The 24,678-nt window shown below is 43.6% G+C and overlaps 1 protein-coding gene across 1 annotated transcript in view; it reads left to right on the top strand.

Moving 5' to 3' along the window:
• mboat2b (membrane bound O-acyltransferase domain containing 2b) overlaps positions 1–24,678 on the top strand; it is a 60,257-nt gene that overhangs the window by 18,255 nt on the left and 17,324 nt on the right. Inside the window, exon 2 of the mRNA XM_042300622.1 lies at positions 19,393–19,538. Within this exon, the coding sequence (XP_042156556.1) occupies positions 19,393–19,538 (146 nt within the window). The remainder of the gene's footprint in view (positions 1–19,392; positions 19,539–24,678) is intronic.

Raw genomic sequence — 24,678 nt, 5'->3', positions numbered from 1 at the left:
TTGTTAAAACATGATCGTGATGTCACCTCATCTGCACATATAATGTACCATTAAAGGCTGTCTAAAAAAATATTTGACACAGGTTGGGTTACAACAGCCCATTGTAGTAGGAAACACATTTTCTGAAACCTATTTAAAATGTCTATCTACATAGTAACATTTCCTCCAACTCTCAACATTGTTAATTTTCTTCATTTGTTCTACAGTCCACCCAGAATGACCTTGTGATCTGGAAGGTACTGCAACATTTTATCAGAGATTACTGCATACCAGTTCCTGTCTGTGTCCAAAATGGCACCCTATTCCCTGTACAGTGCACTACTTCTAACCAGAGCCCTATGGGCCCTGGTAAAAAGTAGGTGCACTATATAGGGAAAAGGCAGTTATTTCCTGGTCCCTCAAGCAGAACATCTGATTTATTTGCACTCCATCAATGTCCGTCTGCTGGCTGGCTGGCACATTCTCCCACACATCCAATACATATCCTCCCCAGCTTTACCTCAACCCATTGCTGTATAAAGTATGAACCCAGCCCAGAGTAGGAGTGCTGATTAACGGCCCTGCTAAACTATAGCCATTGGGCATCCAGCATTGCCATCAACCATTGAGGGAATGCTTCCTTTGAAATCAATGAAAGATCTGTACTGCCTGTGTTGCACCTGCGTTGCGTCATGTCCAATGGAAGCGTCCAAGCTCAAGAGTCGCAGAGGTTCAATTCCTGATGGCTGACGCATGTGCTCATTCTGTCTTGTGAATTTAAATAATGGAAAATTATAGTTGATTTTGGATGCATAATGGCCCCCACTAGACACCACTGGTTATTTGACTAAGATTTATGAAGTCAAGAAGCTACTAGCTATCTGTTACTCTAGCTAGCTTGACTATAGCTGTGTTCGAATACTCATACTGCCCAAACTAACCATACTATTAGTGGCGTGAATTGAGTATATCAACTCTGCAAAAGAAGAAACATCCTCACTGTCAACTGCGTTTATTTTCAGCAAACTTAACATGTGTAAATACTTGTATGAACATAAGATTCAACAACAGAGACACAACCTGAACAAGTTCCACAGACATGTGACTAACAGAAATTGAATAATGTGTCCCTGAACAAAGGGGGTGTCAAAATCAAAAGTAACAGTCGGTATCTGGTGCGGCCACCAGCTGCATTAAGTACTGCAGTGCATCTCCTCCTTATGGACTGCACCAGATTTGCCAGTTCTTGCTGTGAGATGTTACCCCACTCTTCCACCAAGGCACCTGCAAGTTCCCGGACATTTCTGAGGGGAATGGCCCTAGCCCTTCTGGGGGGAATGGACCTAGTGAAGAGCACTTTTTGCCAGTCCTGTCTGGTCCATAGACGGTGAGTTTATGCCCATAGGCAACATTGTTGCCGGTGATGTCTGGTGAGGATCTGCCTTACAACAAGCCTACAAGCCCTCAGTCCAGCCTCTCAGCCTATTGCGGACAGTCTGAGCACTGATGGAGGGATTGTCCGTTCCTGGTGTAACTCGGGCAGTTGTTGTTGCCATCCTGTACCTGTCCCGCAGGTGTGATGTTCGGATGTACCATTCCTGTGCAGGTGTTACACGTGGTCTGCCACAGCGAGGACTGACCCTGGGCATCTTTCTTTTGGTGTTTTTCAGAGTCAGTAGAAAGGCCTCTTTAGTGTCCTAAGTTTTCATAACTGTAACTTTAATTGCCTACCGTCTGTAAGCTGTTAGTGTCTTAACGACCGTTCCACAGGTGCATGTTCATTAATTGTTTATGGTTCATTGAACAAGCATGGTAAACAGTGTTTAAACCCTTTACAATGAAGATCTGTAAAGTTATTTGGATTTGACTATCTTTGAAAGACAGGGTCCTGAAAAAGGGACGTTTCTTTTTTTTGCTTATTGGCCATAGTATGGATATAAGTTTGAATTTAAGAACACACCCAAAATCGTAAAATGTCAAACTAGTCATTTGTTACGCTAACTAGCTAGAAAGAGGTTGCATAGCAACAGCATCAACTTCCAGTAGAGCTAGTACGCTGAACTGAAAAGATACTGTTCCGTTTACAGTATTATACTCATTAAGTATGCAGTATACAGTATGTTAGTATGGGTATTCGAACACAGTTTATGTTTACATTCACAATGTAAACAAAAGCAATGTGTGTAATTAGAAGATAATTTAGTACAACCACTTGCAACAGTTGCATGAGTACTTGCAAGAAATGGTACAGTAGAGGAAAATAGAATAGACTTCCCCTCTTCCCCTCTGCTCCTCTCCACTCTCAAACCACACGCTCTGTGTAGCAGGTAGAACTTCACATTGAGGGGATGATGATGGCAAAGCAACACAAGTGTTAGGATCAGTTTTGCCTTTTTAGATCATAATGAGTCAGATTATTATAGACAGGGGGGAACTGATCCTAGTTCTACTCTACTCTGAGACGCTTTAGGAATATGGGCTCTGAACCGAGCCCATAGTTCAGAACACCTGGCACTGTAGAAGGTATCGTCTCTGGTTGAGGTTGGCATGACGAGCCCCTGCAGGCTGTAGAGAGCAGTAGGAAGGAATACTGTAGCCTAGCCTAGACATCAAGGAGCATGAATTAAAGAAGACGATGACGCTCGAGTGTCTGGAAGGAGCGTACAGGAGTGCACAGCAGTAGGGCCACCATGAGATATTCATGAGCGGTAGATAAATTCAGAGCAGGATTTTTTTTTTAAACAAGTCTAACTCACCCCTCAACTTTCTTTCTGACTGTCACACTCTCTCCCCAGCATAGCTCATCTTAAAAGGCATCAATCTGAAAGGGGTATAATGGCACATTTCGGAAATTTGCCATTATTCCCCATCGTCTTTTACATAGTCTAAAACTGCAGTTGTAGGTTTTAGGGTTAATCTACCTTTCGATAAACAGAAAGTATCCTGTGTGAGAAAAAGTTTGAGATCCTTCTAATTTGGCCAGGCTATCGTCCTTGTCCTTGTTCTGTCCCATTTTAGAAATGTCATATCTACTCAAACACCATTTTTAGCTTTGTGCATCCTTCCATTTCAATGCGTCTCGATACATATCTAGATACATGGGCTACGATACGTTTAATTTGAAATGATTCGGTGCAATTCGGTTTGATTAGAGAACGAATCGATACAATTCAGTTTGATACGATTTGATGCACTAACATTTGTTGCATGTACACATTCATTTAACAATCTAAAATAAAATCTGCTACTGATGGAGCTCATGAGCTGGGCCTCTGAGTTGGATCTGTGTGTGTGTGTGTGTGTGTGTGTGTGTGTGTGTGTAAATTATGTATGTCTGGTGTATGTGGGTCTTTCTATAAATAATGGGGCCAGTGTGTAACATTGGGATAAAAAAAAAAAAAGGATTTTTATGCAGGTCCGCATGTGAACTTGGACTGGGGAATATATGCGAATTGGTCCATACAGTGCCTTTCGAAAGTATTTAGACCCCTTGACTTTTCCACATTTTGTTACGTTACAGCCTTATTTTAAAATGGATTAAAAAATAAATCAATCCACATCAAGATACACACAATACCTCATAATGACAAAGCAAAAACAGTTTCTTTAGAAATGTTTGCAAATTTATGAAAAATAAACTGAAATAATACATTTGCATAAGTATTCAGAACCTTTACTCAGTACTTTTGTTGAAGCACCCCAGGCAGCGATTACCGCCTCGCGTCTTCTTGGGTAGGACACTACAGACTTGGCACACCCATTCTTCTCTGCAGATCCTGTCAAGCTCTGTCAGGTTGGATGGGGAGCATCGCTGCACAATTGTTTTCAGGTTTCTCCAGAGATGTTCAGGTCCGGGCTCTGGCTGGGCCACTCAAGGACATTAAGACTTGTCCCGAAGCCACTCCTGCATTGTCATGGCTGTGTGCTTGTCTGTTGCAAGGTGAACCTTCGCCCCAGTCTGAGGTCCTGAGCTCTCTGGAGCAGGTTTTCATCAAGGATCTCTCTGTACTTCACTCCGTTCATCTTTCCCTCGATCCTGACTAGTCTCCCAGTCCCTGCCCCTGAAAATCATCCCCACAGCATAATGCTGTCACCACCATGCTTTAACGTAAGGATGGTGCCAGGTTTCCTCCAGAGGTGGCGTTTGGCATTCAGGCCAAAGAGTTCAATGTTGGTTTCATCAGAGCAGAGCATCTTGTTTTTGATGGTCTGAGAGTCCTTCAGGTGCCTTTTGGCAAACTCCGTGTGGACTGTGCCTTTTACTGAGGAGTGGCTTCCGTAAAGGCCTTATTTGGTGGAGTGGTTCTCCCATCTCCACAGAGGAACTTTGGAGCTCTGTCAGTGACCATCGGGTCACCTCCCTGACCATGGCCCTTCGTCCCCAATTGCTCAGTTTGGCCAGGCTGCCAGCTCTAGGAAGAGTCTTGGTGGTTCCAAACTTCTTTCATTTAAGAATGATGGAGGTCAATGTGTTATTGGGGACCTTGGGACCTACAGACAATTCCTTCGACCTCATTGCATGATTTTTGCTCTGACATGGATTGTCAACTGTGGGACCTTATATAGACAGGTATGTTCCTTTCCAAATCATGTTCAATCATTTGAATTTACCACAGGTGCACTCCAATCAAGTTGTAGAAACATCTCAAGGATGATCAATGGAAACAGGATGCACCTGAGCTCAATTCCGAGTTTCCACCATGAAGCATGGAGGAGGTGTGGGGTGCTTTGCTGGTGACACTGTCTGTCACTTATTTAGAATTCAAGGCACACTTAACCAGCATGGCTACCACAGCCTTCTGCAGCGATACGCCATCCCATCTGGTTTGCTATTAGTGGGACTATCATTTTGTTTTTTAACCTCCAGGCTATGTAAGGGCTATTTGACCAAGCAGGAGAGTGATGGAGTGCTGCATCAAATGACTTGGTTTCCACAATCACCCAACCTCAAACCAATTGAGATGGTTTGGGATGAGTTGGACTGCAGAGTGAAGGAAAAGCAGCCAATAAGTGCTTAGCATAAGTGGGAACTCCTTCAAGACTGTTGGGAAAGCATTCCAGGTGAAGCTGGTTGAGAGAATGCCAAGAGTGTACAAAGCTAGTAAATAACCCCCCTCCCCCATCACTAGTAAATACCACCTTCCCACTTGATTATGAACGCATCATGAGCTACCACATTATGTGGAAATTTGATTAGATCATTTTTTTAGATCATTGACTTTAAAGGTTAAATATATATTATATTTTTATTCTATAAATTAGAAAATATTTGACAACACTGTTTGTAAGCTATCAAATGATATCAAACCCAACTGTTTATCTTTTTCTGAGATAAAGCCATGGATGTCTAATGGAAGGGTGGGGGTTTGAAAAATAGGTGAACTTTGAGCACTTCGATCTCCTAAATATTTTGGCATTCAGGTCCATTAAGTCACTTTCTGACCACTCTACCAAGGGCAAACATGTTTGGAAGGTTTCATTCAAATCTAAATGAGTGCAGTCAGAAAGTGATTGAATTCATATGGAACGACCCAGAGCCATGAACAAACAATAGCCCTGGTCAAATAATACCGCTGTCAGCTCCCCCTGAACACATCCCTGGCTTGGCCCGGGGCTCGATATTTAGATTTGTGCCCCAAATGACACCATATTCCCTTTTTTTATAGTTCAACATTTTTTTTACCAGGGCTTCCAGGGATCGACCCCACCTGTCAGCCAGCCAGCAAGGACAGTCCAGACTCCAGCTCTGGAGAGAGACCGGACCAAGGCTTTACCGCCACAGGGCCGTCTTAAAGGGCCTAGGAACTTACAGCAGAGAGGCCCCACTTGGTATGCAGTTTCAACAAAGGGCGAGCTGGGAGTGACAATTGATCACTTTAATTAAAAACATTCGGAAAACGTGGTTCTCCAGAAACTGACCACAAAATCAACCATGCAGAAGCTTTTTTTATTTTATTTGAATGGCTCCCCGTGATGATCATCAGACACTTCTGTCTTTCTCTCTTTGCAAAGCTTTGAGGAGGTTATGTCTTTTGGCTTCTCATTTGCTCTCACAATGGACTTCCCTGATTTATCATCAAGGAGGTCCTCTTTTCTTCAGTCTCTGCATTCATTTCTCCACTTCAGCAGGGTGGCCAGAGTTTAACCTCCTTAGGGATGGATTGGAAGAATGGGCTCATCAAACACACAGCCAGAATATTTTTGGATTTTCATCTGACATGGCGATAATGGCTGGCTCCCAAATGGAACCCTATTATTCCCTATATAGTGCACTGCTTTTAATGGGCCCTGGTCAAAAGTAGTGTACTGTATAGGGAATTGGTCGCCATTTGGGACGCACACAATATGAATCAGTGGGTTTTTATTACCAGTCAATTTTTATGAAGCTCTTTCCCTTAAGTCTAAAAAATATGTGGACAAAATACTGAAGTCTATTCAGTGCGTCTGAGCTTGTGGTTGAATTGAGTCATTGGGTTTAGTAATTTCGGTATTTAGGGACAGATTGGGGGAGTAAAATAGTTTAACGCTAAGCTAATGGCTGTGCTGTGAATCTTTTGTGTGTGTGAGACCTAGTAAAGATTTGAAGTGTGTGTGTGTGTGTGCTCATATAACAATATGCGGTACTTGTACATGGATAGATTTTACAATACAATCACAAGCTCTTTAATGTGGAAAACCTACTGTACACACTCCACACTATTGTCCCTAGCCCCGCACTGTAGCTCTTGCATTGTCATTGTGTATGCCTGAGCCGTGCTAAACACAAGCTGTCCAAACAGAGCAGAGGAGATGAGGGCTTTGAAGGCTTTCTCCCTCCCTGCTGGCAGAGAGGAGGCCAGCTGCGCCCAGAATATCACCCTATTCCCTATTGAGTACACTACTTTGTATCAGAACCCTATGGTCCCTAGTGGAAAGTAATGTACTATATGTAATAGAGTGCTATTTGGGATGCACTCCAGGGCTCCACAACCAAAACAGCCCTTTGAGGCGAGCTGGATGAAATACAATCGGGAATGTTCATTATTATTTCCTATTCACTCCCTTCCCTCTCTGCCTTGCCAAACACACACTAACTTTGTTTAATAAGTTAAAGGTGGCAGCAGGCTGAAGAGAAGGGAGAAGGAATGCAACTATAGCTGGACTCAACCACAAAAATAGGAAAATATGCATCCTCATTTTTATAGGGTATTTTCCCTTCATCTAGTATCTGATAAACCTGTGCTGTGTGTTGATAGTGTATCGTTTAGGGTTCTTCCTCTGTTTTTTCACAGCGTTCGTGTCCCGCTGTGTTTTTGAGCACAGCTTGGCAGCAGATGGCTGCTTACATAAAACGCCTGGAGAATCAACTGACTTAGCCTATTGAACATGACGGTTTCTCCTCCTGACTAGCTTCTGACCCCGTTAGTTTGTCTCCTTGTGGTGCGACAACATCTTAGCATAATGATTCCTTTAATAAAAGATGGAGAGGCAGCACAGAGAGCGAGGGAAAGGGAGCGCGTCATTATATCATCTACAAACACCATTGATATGTTGCCCTAAACTGCAGAGAGAACTCACTTGGGAGTGTGCCGTTAGCGATGATGCTAATGAAATCTTCTGGTAGATGGAAAGGCTTTCCCTAAAACCTTCTCAATTTAAATGTTAACTACAAAGTAGCCTGTGCTTGATATGATTATTTGAATCAATCCAGTGGGTATTTGTTTTGCAAACTCTAACATCACATGTGCGCTACAAAAACACAGCTAAACAGCAGCCTCTTGCTAGGTGCGCACTGGAATGAAAGGGTAACTAGGCTACACCCCCCCCCAAAAAAATAAAAATTTCTACATTTTCCCAGACCTCAAAAGTGGTTTCCTGATATGGCAATGTTGTGGACGTATAACATCCAATTTAGTACAATTTCTGTAATTTGTTTGGTGTTTGAGCGAAAACCTGGAAAAACAAAACAGAGAACAGAATCTAGGGAAAAAAACTGAATCAGGCTAAAAATAAAACAGATTTCATAGGGCCCTACACTAAGGGATGGAGCCATGTGCAGTGCCCTACTGTATGTGCAACGATACACAAATGATTCTTTAGTGACTCCCGCACGACCTATTTATTTAGTATCTGATTTCAACTTATATTAGACTGTCATCTGCAGTGTATAGTACAGGTCAAAAGTTTGGACACACCTACTCATTCAAGGTTTTCTTTATCTTTACTATTTTCTACATTGTAGAATAATAGCAAAGAAATCAACACTGAAATAACACGTGGAATTATGTAGTAACCAAAAAAGTGTTAAACAAATCAAAATATATTGTATAGTTGAGATGCTTCAAATTAGCCACCCTTTACCTTGATGACAGCTTTGCACACACTTGGCCTTCTCTCAACCAGCTTCATGAGGTAGTCACCTGGAATGCATTTAAATTAACAGGCTTTCCTTCTTAATGCATTTGAGCCAATCAGTTGTGTTGTGACAAAGTAAGGGTGGTATACAGAACATGGCCCTATTTGGTAAAAGACCAAGTCCATATTATGGCAAGAACATCTCAAATAAGCAAAGAGAAACGACAGTCTATCATTACTTTAAAACATGAAGGTCAGCCAATACGGAACATTTCAAGAACTTTGAAAGTTTCTTCAAGTTGTTGCGTTCTGAAAATATGAAAATATACTTATTCATGTCACTGATGGAGTGCTAAGGTTGAAGGCCGACACCAGAAGTTAAGGGTTATAGGAGGAAGGTATATAGTGTGGGCAACTAAGCTTGGAATGTGTTGAGTGCAGGGAAGTGATTACATGTGGCAGGCATTGATAAGGAGAGACGGGTGGAGATCTTAGAAGCTAACAATGTCACTGAGGGAGAGAGGGTCATGTATAACGTTTACATGATGTCAGGATATGTTATTGTTAGCCATCAGGGATACTCTGGGAGAAGAAGAGGCACAGTCTGGTATCAATAACCATGACAGCCTTGAGGTGGGGAGGAGTGAGCACTTTGGGGTAGAGGTCAGGTTAGATGAAGTGAGGAAGAACAGATATCACTAAGGTTCTGTCTAGCAACAGAGATGCATTGGCTGTTCAGTTGTGGAGGAGGAGACTCAGCCTAGGAGAAAGGGTTAAATATCAGTGCTTGTCTGAAATGTTTTTTTTTGTTGTCTGAATTATAGCTGTATCGACCCTTTGGGAAGAATTAAACTTGGTTAAGCTTCTCTAGTGTTATTTACTCAAAATTAGAACCTAACAAAGTGCCGTCACAAAACCGTTTTGATGCCAGAGTATGTGGAAGGAAAGATCACAGAAATCCCATGAAGAATAAATTGAGGTCATCCATATCCCATGAAGAATAAATTGAGGTCATCCATATCCCATGAAGAAGACATTGAGGTCATGCATATCATTTGACAGCCATTCTGTAGTGGAACAGTATACTTTGAGTTGTTAAGTGTGGTTTGCATGGATTATGCATGGGGCTGTGTGACACACACACTCTCTCTCTCTCTCTCTTTCTCTCAGTGGAATCAGAAAGAGGAATGAGGAGGTTTGGTTTAACATCACTGACAATTCTTGTGTGAGAGTGCATGTGAGCGTGGTGTGTGTGTGTGTGCGACAGCGTGTGTGTGTGCTTGCGCGTGTGTGAGCTTGCTTGCTTGTGAGTGCTTGTGAGCGAGAATGTGTGTGCATGAGTGTGCTTGTGGGCGTGTTTGTTTTTGTGTATGTGTGTGTGTGAGCGTGTTTGTTTGTGCGTGCTCGCGTAGTTGTGCTTGCTTGAGCGTACCTGCGAGCATGTGTGTGAGAGTGCTTGTGAGCATGCGTGTTTGTTTGTGAGCGTGCGTGTTCATTCGCGCGCGTGTGTGTGTTCATTCGCACGTGTGCGTGTTCCTCTGCCACATTGCCCTCCAGTTCTATAGCCACCTCTTCATGGACAAGTGGTCTCTCTTGGAATCAGTTTACTGGAGGTGTTGCTTGATGTTAATGGCACGATGCTTTGGGATGGTTCTAAAGGGCTGCATAGGGCTCTGGCCAAAAGTAGGGCACTGAGGGGAATAGGGTGGACATCACAAAGGATGTTAGAGCTGTAGCTACTCATTGTCGTGCAGATTGTGTCAGCTTCCTGTTACGTAAACACCACATGACCACTTTTCCCCTCTCGGTCGGAAGCGAAACAGTGGTTATGTCCCAAATTGATCCCTATTTACTATATAGTGTACAAGGACTCAGTGCACTACTATTGACCAATGTAGGGAATAGGGTGCTATTTGTGCTGCAGACAGTGAATCACTGGGATTAGATTTGTGTGACGGTCTTTGTGGTAACCATCGACATGGTGCAGAGACATAAGTCTGTATGCAGACTGCTGATGCACATCTTGCCAGCCTCGTTAGAGGTACAACCGGCAGCACCCACACAGAGAACACCGAAACAAGGCAGAGGGAGAAATAGCAGAGAAAGATGGAAAGAGTATGAGGCACATAGAGACCAGAGGAGGCCAGAGTGGACAGACAACAGGAAGCCAAAAATGGTCTGAAAGGCAAAGGGGAAAATGTGTAGTCATGGTTGATTAACCCCTTACACTTCTGGAAATTGGCCTATATGGATGTGGCCAAATTTGTAATATTTCTAACAGGAATACTCTAAAAAGCATATTCATGACTATGTCTTTGATATCATTGATCATAGCTGAAAAAAATGTAGGTGTTATGGATTAACATCCTCTGCCTTATCATGGATGGAAAGTTACCTATTAAATAGAACAGAGGGTTTTCTTTAATGGAAGCCTCTAACCCATCGCAAGGCCCCCTGGTTGTTGCTTATTTATAAAACCCTCTTAGACCTCACTGCCCCCTATCTGAGATACTGTATCTACTGCAGCCCTCATCTTCCACATACAACACCCCAAAAGCGCACACATCCCTCTGTCACTTGCCTTTTCAGTTCACTGCAGCTAGCGACTGGAACGAGCTGCAACAACACTCAAACAAGACAGTTTTGTCCATCTCTTCATTCAAAGACTCATGGACACTCTTACTGACTGGCGGCTTTGCATGCTGTATTGTTGTCTCTACCTTCTTGCCCTTTGTGCTGTTGTCTGTGCCCAATAATGATTGTACTATGTTTCGTGCTGCTGCCATGTTGTGTTGCTACCATGTTGATGTCATGTTGTGTTGCTACCTTGCTGTGTTGTAATGTGTTGCTGCCATATTATGTTGTCGTCTTAGGTCTATCTTTATGCAGTGTTGTCTCTCTTGACGTGATGTGTGTTTTGTCCTATATTTTTATTTATTTTTATTTTTAATCCCAACCCCCATCCCCGCAGGAGGTTTTTTGCCTTTTGGTAGGCCGTCAATGTAAATTAGAATTTGTTCTTAACTGACTTGCCTAGTTAAATAAAATAATATGCAAATTCAGGTGAGTGGTGTACCGCAGGGCAGCCGGCTTGGACCATTATTGTTTTCTGTGTTTACTAATGACCATCCACTGTCCTTAAATAAAGCTTGTGTGACCATGTACCCTGACGAATCCACAGTATACACTTTGGCTGCAGCATTACAATAAATAACTGACACATTTAACATAGCGCTCCAGTCAGTTTTTAGAATGGGTAACTAGCAAAAGGCTAGTGCTATAAATATCTCAAACTAAAAGCCTAATTTTTGGGACAAATCATTTGCTCAAACCCTAAACCTCATCTGGATCTATACTGAACAAAAATATAAACTCAACATGCAACAATTTCAAAGATTTTGCTAAGTTATAGATCATATTAGGAAATCAGTCAATTTAAATCAATTAATCTATGGTTTTCATATGACTGGGAATACAGATATGCATTTGTTGGTCACAGATAATATTTTAAAAAGGTAGGGGCGTAGATCAGAGAACCAGTCTGTATCTGGTGTGACCACCATCATGCAGCGCGACATCTCCTTCACACAGAGTTGATCAGGCTGTTGATTGTGGCCTGTGGAATGTTGTCCCACTCCTCCTCAATGGCTGTGAGAAGTTGCTGGATATTGGCGGGAACTGGAACACACTGTCGTAAACGTCGATCCTGAGCATCCTAAAATATGCTCAATGGGTTACATGTCTGGTGAGTATGCGGGCCGTGGAAGAACTGGGACATTTTCAGCTTCCAGGAATTGTGTACAGATCCTTGCGCCATGGGGCCGTGCGTTATCATGCTGAAACATGAGATGCCGGCGACACGACAGTTGGCCTCAGGATCTCGTCACGGTATCTCTGTGCGTTCAAATTACCATTCATAAAATGATTGCTGTCTGTAGCTTATGCCTGCCCATACCATAACTCTTCCGCCACCATGGGGCACACTGTTCCCAACGTTGACATCGGCAAACCGCTCACCCACACGCTGCCATACACAGGGTCTGCAGTTGTGAGGCCGGTTGAACGTACTGCCAAATTGTATTATGTGTGTGTGTGTGATGCGTGGTTGGGATACAACTGTGATATGTGGTTGTCTCGACTGTCTATCATAAGATGAATGCAGTAGCTGTGGGTCGCTCTCGATGGGGGCGTCTGCTGAATGGCTGAATTGTAATGTAAATGTAGTGCATTCGGGAAGGTATTCAGACCGCTTTACTTTTTCCACATTTTGTTACGATATAGTCTTATTCTAAAATTGATTGATGTGGGAAAACATGTATTCAATCTACACACACTACCCATAATGACAAAGCGAAAACATGTTTTTAAATATTTTTTTGCTAATAAAAAAATATTTAAAAAACGCTTAATTACATAAGTATTCAGACCCTTTGCTATGAGACTCAATTGTAGTCCCCTTATGGTAAATTCAATTGATTTGGTTGGAAAGGCACATGCCTGTTTCTATAAGGTCCCACAGTTGACAGTGCATGTCAGAGCAAAAACCAAACCATAAGGTTGAAGGAATAGTCCGTAGAGCTCCGAGACAGGATTGTGTTGAAGCACAGATCTTGGGAAGGGTACCAAAAAATGTCTGCAGCATTGAAGTTCCCCAAGAACAGTGGCCTACATCATTCTTAAATTAAATAATTTTGGACCAAGAACGTGACCAAGAACCCGATGGTCACTCTGACAGAGCTCCAGAGTTCCTCTGTGGAGATGGGAGAACCTTCCAGGAGGACAACCATCTCTGCAGCACTCCTCCAATCAGGCCTTTATGGTATGGTGGCCAGACGGAAGACACCCCTCAGTAAAAGGCACATGACAGACTGCTTGGAGTTTGCCAAAAAGTACCTAAAGACTCTCGGACCATGAGAAACAAGATTCTCTGGTCTGATGAAACCAAGATTGAATTCTTTGGCCCGAATGCCAAGCATCACGTCTGGAGAAAACCAGGCACCGTCCCTAAGGTTGAAGCATGGTAGTGACAGCATCATGCTGTGGGGATGTTTTTCAGCGGCAGGGACTGTGAGACTAGTCAGGATCGAGGGAAAGATGAACGGAGCGAAGTACAGAGAGATCCTTGATGAAAACGTGCTCCAGAGCACTCAGGACCTCAGACTTGGGCGACGATTCACCTTCCAACAGAACAACGACCCTAAGCACACAGCCAAGACAACGCAGGAGTGGCTTAAGGACAAGTCTCTGAATGTCCTTGAGTGGCCCAGCCAGAGCCCAGACTTTTTTAAACTGATCGAACATCTGTGGAGACCTGAAAATAGCTGTGCAGCGACGATCCCCATCCACCCTGACAGAGCTTTAAAAGATCTGCAGAGAAGAATGGGAGAAACGCCCCAAATACAGGTGTGCCAAGCTTATAGCGTCATACCTAAGAAGTAGGCTGTAATCGCTGCCAGGAGTGCTTCAACAAAGTACTGAGTAAAGGGTCTGAATACTTATGTAATTTATATATATAAATACATTTGCCCAAAAATGTTTGTTTTTGCTTTGTCATTATGGGGTATTGTATGTAGATTGATGAGGGAAATAAAATAATTATTTTAATCCATTTTAGAATAAGGCTGTAACGTAACAAAATGTGGGAAAAAGTCTAGGGGTCTGAATACTCTCCGAATGAACTGTATATTTATGTATGTTATGTTTTATTTGTTTCCTGTTTGGACCCCAGGAAGAATAGCAGCTGTCTTGGCAGTGGCTAATTGGGATCCTAATATACACACACACACATGCACAAAATTGCAGAAATTGAAAGGAAACACTTTGGAAATTATGGGGACATTATCAGACCCAAGGTCAGACCCAACACTTCACCTGACAAAAGACTGAATCCAAACATTACACTGTTGCAGACCTGGGATAGCTGTAGTTTTAACTATGCTTTGTGGAAAGTAACTATTTTCCCAGGCGAACAAATAGTTATTTTGGAGGTGACTACAACTATTTAAAAACAGATTTTAGAAAGTGAATACTTTTCAAAACTATTTGAATACAGATTTTGCTCCAGGTGTGCATAATCAAGGCAAACCAATTAACCAATTATATTTTGTACATGTAAGTAGAAATAAATTGTGACGCTCAACTACTGCATGACTCTCAACATACCACTGAAAAGGTTGCTGAGTTATTCAAAGCCATTTTGCAGACATTGAAAACAGCATGTTGGATGCTTTGCAAAGAAAACTGTGTCCATCTGAGGGTAACTGTTCTTCTTTCATACACGCACTATACTGTCATTTTAAAGGGATAGTTTACTCAGACTACAAACTAATGTGATTTTCCACCTACCTTGGCAGTAGTTGATTCAAGAAGACGGTTTCCTTTCGACACTTAAAGCCATAGTTTGTTACTGTTAGCATTCTCAGTCAACGCGTAACATTAAACTGTTCTTGTGCCTGTGTAACAATGGGGCGGGAGGTAGCCTAGTAGTTATAGCGCAACCGAAAGGTTGCTGGATTGAATCCCTGAGCTGACAAGGTAAAAATCTGTCATTCAGCCCCTGAACAAGGCAGTTAACCCACTGTTCCCCGGTAGGCTGTCATTGTAAATAAGAATTTGTTCTTAACTAACTTGCCTAGTTAAATAAAGGCTAAATTAAAAAATGTATAATAAAACACTTATTTTGGAGAAACATTTTATTAGCATGTTGTTACTTAATACTTCGATAATTGCATTTGAATTGCATAGGAATTTGCTGAGTTTTTGTAACTATTGTACACGGGTGGTGACTGTTCCTTATTTCACCTACGTAATAACTCCATTATTATGCAATGCTAAGGCAATTTCCGAAGTCCTATGTGACGATATTGCTATCTTACTACACGTATAAGAACTTTGTCAAGTGTTGCAGTATTATGTCTCACTCATTATGAAAATAAATTTGTTAGTCATTCTGAAGCTGCGAAAGTGGTCTACTCTAATGTTGAGGTGATTCCATGCCCCTCAGGTATTTAATTCTAGGCTGTAGGCTATATTAAGATTCATATCCAAGAGCCCTCCAAACCATGTGCTTACGATCACATATTTAGACTAATTCAACTAACGTTTGTAGTTTTTGGTTCTTCGTCAAATATTTGGTTTCAAAATAACTTGCATAGATTCAAATACCTTCAAATATGATTTGGTTTTCTGGAGAGAAGAGAACCAATTTTCAAGGGTTTGAGTAAGAGGTCCAACTGGCGTCTCCCAGTGGCCACACGCGGTCTTCAAACTGTGCACAGTTCCGAAGTAATTTCAATTAAAAAAATGTGACTGAAGGAAAGAGCCTTCAATATAAACGCCTCCATCGCACTTACAGCGCCGTTACATTTTGGCACACCAGAAGTACATTCCTTTCCAATGGAACGCTGTGTTTGCCTTGCAGCATGGCGTTGCAGAGGCAGTTGCAGTGCGTCCTGTGTGGCGCAGACGTTGGATTTATCCAACATATGCATCACATTTTATGAGTGGACCGCTTGACAGAAATGGTAGAAGGTGAATGTTGAACTTTTTGTTGCACACGTATCCAGATGATGCTGCGTGCTATTTTACGCAATGACGCTGTAGGTGTGATCAAGGTGTAATGTGCTTTGTTTTAGCTCTCCTAGCTTTGCCATTGACGAACTGAATCAAGTACACTTGTAGTTTTGTTTGTTTGTTTGGAACACAGCCCTGTGTCCGCACCGTCACACAATTACTGTTGTTTACGCAATCCAAAAAGGTCCATTTATAAGTCGCAATCTGGGTCAGGTGGGGATCATTTTAAAGCTTATTCTATTGCCAACATGGCTAGCTAAGTTATAAAATATGATCTTACAGTTTCGAAAGGCACTTCAGACATACATAGAAATGACCCTGAATGATGAAGTAAGCTTTGCAGAAAACTGAGGTGATAAATAATTTAAAGGGGCAGTGCAGTAAAACTAGATTTTCTTGTGTTTTTATATATTTCCACACTGAGATTGGAAACATATTGTGAAAATTATGATAATGCAATTTTAGTGTAAGAGCTGTTTGAAAAGTGCCTGAAATTTCAGCTTGTTTGGCTGGATGGACTTTTTGGACCACCTGGTGACATCACCAAGCTGTGTAAGTTAATAGACCAATAAAGACAACAACAGCTAGTTTTCAGGTTACTCATCTCTCCCATTACGTTCCTACAATTAGCCCCTCTCTCACCACTCCCAGCAAAATTATTTATTGCGAAATTAAATTTTTCTAAGAAGTCATTTCTTTCCTCCTTTTCGACCATTTTAAATTTAAAACAGAAAGGTACTTTATTGTTACCAAGAAATGATTTGATATTGAGATAACAAACGGCTTCATTGGACCTTTAAATCATGACTCAAGCCATGAGTCTAATATGGTATTTGAAAGCATGTTCCTCCCTACCTGTATCACTGCCTCGCCATTTGACCCGGGCCTTTCTGTTATTTGGTTGAGAGGAATGCCCCAGACTCTCGTTGTCTTTGATAGGCAGCAGATCGACTCACCCTGGCATGGGGTGAGTTGACAGATGTGCTGTCCTTAAACCAGGGCCAGCCTCTCTGTCCCAAATTGTACCCTATTCCCATAGCGCACGGTAAAAAGTAGTGCACTATATAGGGAATAGGGTGCCATTAGGACCAATGGCAGACAGGAAGGGTAGCAGAGCTACAGATGAGGGGATTGACTTTGAGAGGGGTGATGATGCCCTGCGGCAGAGGGTGCGGGCTGTCTGACCCTGAGCTGGACCGCCTCCCACTATAGTGACATTTGACCCGAGAGAGAGGGAGAGCATGGGTTGTCCCCTCTTGCATCCCTGCCAGCTCATCAGTATTCAACTCACACCGGCCCAAGAGCTGTGCTTAAGTGTGTCTGTGTGTGTGTGTGTGTGTGTGTTTGAGCTCGTGTCCCTATGTGTGTGTGTGAGGCCCCTTAGCTCTGTTCAGTCCAGACTCAAGCGCTGTATTACTGTGGCTCCACTTGGCTCTTGGCATTATGGCATATGCTAACAGAACAGCAGTTTTATCTGGGTCACAGGGCATCTTGGGTAGCCCAGCGCTACCGGCCATGCCCTTGCTTTGGATGCGTCCCAAATGGCACCCGTTTGCATTTATTTCACAACTTTTGCCCAGAAACCAGAGTAGTGCACTAAATAGAGAATAGTGTGCCATTTGGGATGCAGCCTTTGAGTCACACATCATTCTGCTTCCTGTCGTTTAGCCTACATTTTCCCCTGTTATCCTTGTGTGGTAGCCTGGTTAAACCTGACTGAGAGCTACACTCACCAAGTGAAACAATGTTCAGTCTGTTTTTAAATTTGTTTGTGTGGTGTATTTCGACAGTCCTGAAATGACAGAGGGGATACAGATGGGTTGGAGAATCAGATTGAAGGATTGGAGTTGGGAATTGAACCGCGGTATCCGGTGGTGTGAGGAGTGTACATGAGTCGTAGCCAGGAGTGTTACTGTTAGACTATGGTTGCTGCACATTCAGTATGGTTCAGCCAGGCTATAATGTAAGGTTGGGCAGTATCCAGATTTTCCTACCTTCGTACCATACCGAGGTATTACCAGAAGTGCACAAGGTCTGCTCTTTCCAAACGTTAAGCAGGAAACACGTAGAGAATCTGATTGCCGATACAGTAGCAGGCCGTTCCTTCCCTTGCTAGAACAAAAGACATACTGACCTGGTACCAACAAAACTGCCGTTTCTGCTTGTAGAATTCTAATGCTCGGCAGTGGCCGACAACTCGACTTTTAGCCAGTAAGAGAGCACGGACCTCCACGTGGGGGAGCCGACAGGAGTGACAAGTCCTGTCTAATCCACCCTTTTCATCATACTTGTTCTAACTAAAAAAATAAAACTGCATAATAGTTTAAAAAAATATATATATATATATATATATATATTTAAATCATCCTTTAAGTCTAGCTAAAGTTTGTTAGGTTTGATCATGTACACTAGCTTATTAGGTTAGCAAGGCAGTCCAACACACTTCATATGAAACGATAGGCAGATCAATGCACACAGCACTAAATGCTTTACCACTCTAGCTATCTGGCCACTGTAGCTAGTAACATTACAGTTCAATCAATGGATTTGTTCCCATGAAGTGGCTGCCTTTTAGTTGGCTGCGCAAAGACAGTACAGTGTGAAGGCAGACACTGCTTCTCCAATAAGATGTCCCCGATCAAACTTATAGGTGACGTTGACGAGCTAAGCTCATGCTCAGAAACACGTCATTGGGGGGGGGTTAACGATCATCTCTCGCCGAACTGCTCTGGCCGGAAAAAATCAAAGGCACTCTTTTTGATATAAAGTAGTGGATTGATTGTCTCTGCTGTAAGCAAGACGCTTAATCTTGCAAGGTAACCACTGCCTGAGTCCAAAATGGAACTCTTTTGCCTGTTCCCTATAGTGCACTACCTTTGCCCAGGGCCCAGTGGTCTATGGAGAATCGAGCTACCATTTGGGACATTTACAATTTTGTCATTTAGCAGATGGTCTCATCCAGAGCAATTTACAGTAGTAGTGAGTGCATACATCTTCATACCCTATAGGAATCAAACCCACAAACCTGGCGTTGCAAGCCCCATGCTCTACCAACTGAGCCACACTGGACCCAAGTCTATGTCGTCATATCTCTTTCACCAGTTTTGTTGATCGGAATATAAAAGGATCCGCATTGTTCAGACATCTCCATGAATGTATTATCTTCACAGTAATTTGCTGCAAGTCAATGGAACACACACTGTTAACATTGGATTTCTGATCTTATCTGAAGGGGCTTTAAATGAATCCCAAATTCCCGGCTGTGTGCCTCATCTCTCTGGTTAAGACTTGTTGATCTGGTGTTCTGACTTCATACAACTACATTATGGTCCTGAAAAATAACACATGCCATCCACAATAACAATTTGTGCATCTCTCCCTCTCCTTCCATCCTTCTCTCTCCTTTCGCCACCTCCCCCTCTCTCTCCTTTCTCCACCTCCCCCTCTCTCTCTCCTTTCGCCACCTCCCCCTCTCTCTCTCTCCACCTCCCCCTCTCTTTTCTCCAGGTGAACTTTGTTGTGTGCCAGCTGTTTGCCCTGTTGACAGCCTTCGGGTTCCGTCTCTATCTCCATCCCAGTAAGACCAGTCCCTTTGTCAGACATGTGGTGGCCACGCTACTGGGATTCTACTTTGCTCTCTTCTGTTTCGGCTGGTGAGTCTGTCTCTCTGCCTACACACACACCCACACACATTCTTAGGTTCCACGCGCTGTGTCATGATGGCCAAACGGGTCGATTTAGAGGGGAAACAATACCCCCATTCCAAGCACTCTGCTGCGCTGCTGCATAAACGGGCCGCTGTAATTTCTCTAAGTATGGGTTGATAGGGGGCAGTTGATTTGTTTTGTGAAACTTTAGACGGGAGTAAGTAGCGGATTTAGAACCAGATGGTTGTGTCGTATTTGTGTTCACATCTGATGCTCTCAGGTTCAAGAGGATGTTTTTGCTTTGCACGCTGATGTTATATTGAATAGGACTGTGAATGGATAGGATAGGTAGTGGGACAATGAATAGGGATATTCTTAAGCCCTCTTTAAATATTGACCTGCTGCCTCTTGGCAACTATCTGTTATTAAATACTATGACATAGTCTGTGTACATTTCATAGAATTTTAAGCAATATATATTTATTTTTTTGCAAGCTAGTATTTTGAAGAAGCTCTTTTGACTGCCTCCAAATATAGTTAAATTAGTGAAATGAATTAGGGACCAGTGATTCCTTATGTAAAATATCCATAACAGGATCCCCCCCCTCTAACCTGATTCATGGGCACCAAGGGAGGACATGCCAATATGGGTCCGCCAATAGATGTATCATCAGGTCAATATGCTGCTGGACTCATCACCGACCAGTGCTCTCCTCTCAGAGCTAAATCAATTTTTATCAGTGTTGCTAAAAAGATTTCTCTCATTAACAGATCTGCTTTAATAAAACAAACAGGTCGATGGACCAATGGGGCAAATGAGGCTTATGTCCCATTATTCTCTACGTAGTACACTTCTTTTGACGAGTAGTGGACTAAATAGGGAATAGGGTGCATTTGGGACACTGCCGAGAACTGAGTGCCAGGACGTTTAGTTGTAACACTGTAAACTGCAGGATCTCATTAGAGCCACACACATACTTACAGGGTGTGCATCCCAAATGGCACCCTATTAACATAGTACACTACTTTTGACCAGAGTCCTATGTAGGGAGTCAGGGCCACATTTACTGTATATGGGTTGTTGTTCGTAACATGCAATATGTTGTGAAAAATATGAATTCCTTGCCAAAAAATGGCATGCAAACATTGCAATCTTTTGTGACCACAAACTGCCACACTTGTCCAATTTTTTTTTTCTTAACTTAAAACTAGATAAAATGGGCATGCTTAATTGTCTTCAATGGAAACAATGACTGGGTAAAAAGTCTGTAGCACTAAATAATGTGCTTGTGAGGTGTTGGGTATGTATCCGCTTTGGCATTGCTCCTATGTAACTGCATCCAGTCGCCCTGTTGCGTGTGTGTTATGGGTGAATGTGTGTTAAATTAAGCTAATGTAGGGACAAATGGTTCTCTGTAGGCAGACCGGGCACATGAACCTTGGCCCATTACTGACTGGCAACAACATGGCAAATGGCACAGAGGAAAGACAGACTGAGGGAGGATGGAGGAAAAGAAGGGTGGAGGGAAAGCGAGGGAGGGGAAAAAAGAGATGTGGAGGGAAAAAAAGAGGGAGAATGAAATGGGAATATGCAAATGACACAAACTCAGCAAAAAAAGAAAAGTCCCTTTTTTCTGGACCCTGTCTTTCAAAGATAATCTGTAAAAATCCAAATAACTTCACAGATCTTCATTGTAAAGGGTTTAAACACTGTTTCCGATGCTAGTTCAATGAACCATGAACAATTAATGAACATGCACCTGTGGAACGGTCGTTAAGACACTAACGGCTTACAGATGGTAGGCAATTAAGGTCGCAGTTATGAAAACTTAGGACACTAAAGAGGCCTTTCTACTGACTCTGGATAACACCAAAAGAAAGATGCCCAGGGTCCCTGCTCATCTGCGTGAATGTGCCTTAGGCATGCTGCAAGGAGGCATGAGCACTGCAGATGTGGCCAGGGCAATAAATTGCAATGTCTCTACTGTGAGACGCCTAAGACAGCGCTACAGTGAGACAGGACGGACAGCTGATCGTCCTCTCAGTGGAAGACCACCTGTAACAACACCTACACAGGATCGGTACATCTGAACATCACACCTGCAGGACAGGTACAGGATGGCAACAACAACTGCCCGAGTTACACCAGGACCAGACAATCCCTCCATCAGTGCTCAGACTGTGCGCAATAGGCTGAGAGAGGCTGGACTGAGGGTTTGTAAGCCTGTTGTAAGGCAGGTCCTCACCAGACATCACCAGCAACAATGACCCCTATGAGCACAAACCCACCTTCTCTGGACCAGACAGGACTGACAAAAAGTGCTCTTCCCTGACGGGTCGTGGTTTTGTCTCACCAGGGGTGATTGTCGGATTTGTGTTTATCGTCGACCGAATAAGTGTTATACCGAGGCCTGTACTTCGGAGCGGGATCGATTTGGAAGTGGAGGGTCCGTCATGGTCTGGGGCGGTGTGTCACAGCATCATCTGACTGAGCTTGTTGTCATTGCAGGTAATCTCAACGCTGTGCGTTACAGGGACAACATCCTCCTCTCTCGTGTGGTACCCTACCTGCAGGCTCATCCTGAAATGACCCTCCAGCATGACAATGCCACCAGCCATACTGATCGTTCTGTGCGTGATTTCGTGCAAGACAGGAATGTCAGTGTTCTGCCATGGCCGGTGAACTGCTGACACTCCAGCCACATGAGGTCTCGCATTGTCTTGCAGTAGGAGGAACCCAGGGCCAACCGTACCAGCATATGGTCTCACAAGGGGTCTGAGGATCTCATCTCGGTACCTAATGGCAATCAGGCTACCTCTGGCGAGCACATGGAGGGCTGTGCGGCCCCCCAAAGAAATGCCACCCCACACCATGACTGACCCACCGCCAAACCGGTCTTGCTGGAGGATGTTGCAGGCAGCAGAATGTTCTCCACGGCATCTCCAGACTCTGTCATGTCTGTCACATGTGCTCAGTGTGAACCTGCTTTCATCTGTGAAGAGCACAGGGTGCCAGTGGCGAATTTGCCAATCTTGGTGTTCTCTGGCAAATGCCAAACGTCCTGCACGGTGTTGGGCTGTAGGCACAACCCCCACGTGTGGACGTCGGGCCCTCATACCACCCTCATGGAGTCTGTTTCTGACCGTTTGAGCAGACACATGCACATTTGTGACCTGCTGGAGGTCATTTTGCAGGGCTCTGGCAGTGCTCCTCCTGCTCCTCCTTGCACAAAGGCGGAGGTAGCTGTCCTGCTGCTGGGTTGTTGCCCTCCTACGGCCTCCTCCACATCTCCTGATGTACTGGCCTGTCTCCTGGTAGCGCCTCCATGCTCTGGACACTACGCTGACAGACACAGCATACCTTCTTGCCACAACTCGCATTGATGTGCCATCCTGGATGAGCTGTACTACCTGAGCCCCTTGTGTGGGTTGTAGACTCCGTCTCATGTTACCACTAGAGTGAAAGCACCGCCAGCATTCAAAAGTGACCAAAACATCAGCCAGGAAGCATAGGAACTGAGAAGTGGTCTGTGGTCACCACCTGTAGAACCACTCCTTTATTGGGGGTGTCTTGCTAATTGCCTATAATTTCCACCTGTTGTCTATTCCATTTGCACAACAGCATGTGAAATTTATTGTCAATCAGTGTTGCTTCCTATTTGGACAGTTTGATTTCACAGAAGTGTGATTGAACTCTCACTGTCAACTGTGTTTTTTTTTCCCAGCATTTGCAAATATTTGTATGAACATAAGATTCAACAACAGACATAAACTGAACAAGTTCCACAGACATGTGTTGTCATGCTGGAGGGTCATGTCAGGATGAGCCTGCAGGAAGGGTACCACATGAGGGAGGAGGATGTCTTCCCTGTATTGCACATCGTTGAGATTGTGCTCTCCTCCCAGAAATGTTCCATACACACACAAACCTTATTTCTCTCAATTGTTGTGCACAAATATGTTTACATCCCTGTTAGTGATAATTTCTAATTTGCCTACATAATCCATCCACTTTACAGGTTTGGCATATCAACAAGCTGATTAAACAGCAGGATCATTACACTTGTGCACCTTGTGCTGGGGACAATAAAAGGCGTTTTAGAGAATTTGGCAGTACGTCCAACTGGCCTCACAACCGCAAACCACTTTTATTATATATTTTCCAATAGAATCTTAGCTAAAGCACATCCTTTTTTCAAGACATCAACAATTGCTTTAGTAAAAGTCTGAAGATATGATACATCAATATCTGTAACATTCACAGCCGTTATGCATGTTACGGATATCATAACGCTGAAAAAGGACACTGACCATGAAAAGAGAGAAAACAATTATACACCATACGAAAACGTTTTGATTTGAAAGTTAGCTTTACAGAGAAAAGCTTCATATGACCCGATGTAAATGTTTTACAAAAAGGGATGCATGTTTTACAAAAACGGTGAAGAAATAGACCTCTTTCTGTCTCTGCTGCAGGGTAATGACTAAGGGTCAGTCGCGGGTCAATCTATCTGATTTATATGGCACAGGGGACAGGGAGGATTGAGTGAGAGAAAGGGAGCATTGAGAGGGAGGATGGAGGGAAAGAGAGAGAGGAAGGATGGAGGGAAAGAGAGAGAGGGAGGATGGAGGGAAAGAGAGAGAGGGAGGATGGAGGGAAAGAGAGAGAGAGAGGGAGGATGGAGGGAAAGAGAGAGAGAGGGAGGATGGAGGGAAAGAGAGAGAGAGAGGGAGGATGGAGGGAAAGAGAGAGAGAGAGAGGGAGGATGGAGGGAAAGAGAGAGAGAGGGAGGATGGAGGGAAAGAGAGAGAGAGAGGGAGGATGGAGGGAAAGAGAGAGAGAGAGGGGAGGATGGAGGGAAAGAGAGAGAGAGAGAGGGAGGATGGAGGGAAAGAGAGAGAGGGAGGATGGAGGGAAAGAGAGAGAGGGGGATGGAGGGAAAGAGAGAGAGAGAGGGAGGATGGAGGGAAAGAGAGAGAGGAGGGAGGATGGAGGGAAAGAGAGAGAGAGGGAGGATGGAGGGAAAGAGAGAGAGAGAGGGAGGATGGAGGGAAAGAGAGAGAGAGAGGGAGGATGGAGGGAAAGAGAGAGAGAGGATGGAGGGAAAGAGAGGGAGGATGGAGGGAAAGAGAGGGAGGATGGAGG

This window comes from Oncorhynchus tshawytscha, linkage group LG18 (genome assembly GCF_018296145.1).
Source record: "Oncorhynchus tshawytscha isolate Ot180627B linkage group LG18, Otsh_v2.0, whole genome shotgun sequence".
NCBI lineage: Eukaryota > Metazoa > Chordata > Actinopteri > Salmoniformes > Salmonidae > Oncorhynchus > Oncorhynchus tshawytscha.
The sequence above is the reverse complement of the archived record's forward strand: the minus strand, read 5'-3'. Positions and strand labels throughout refer to the sequence as shown.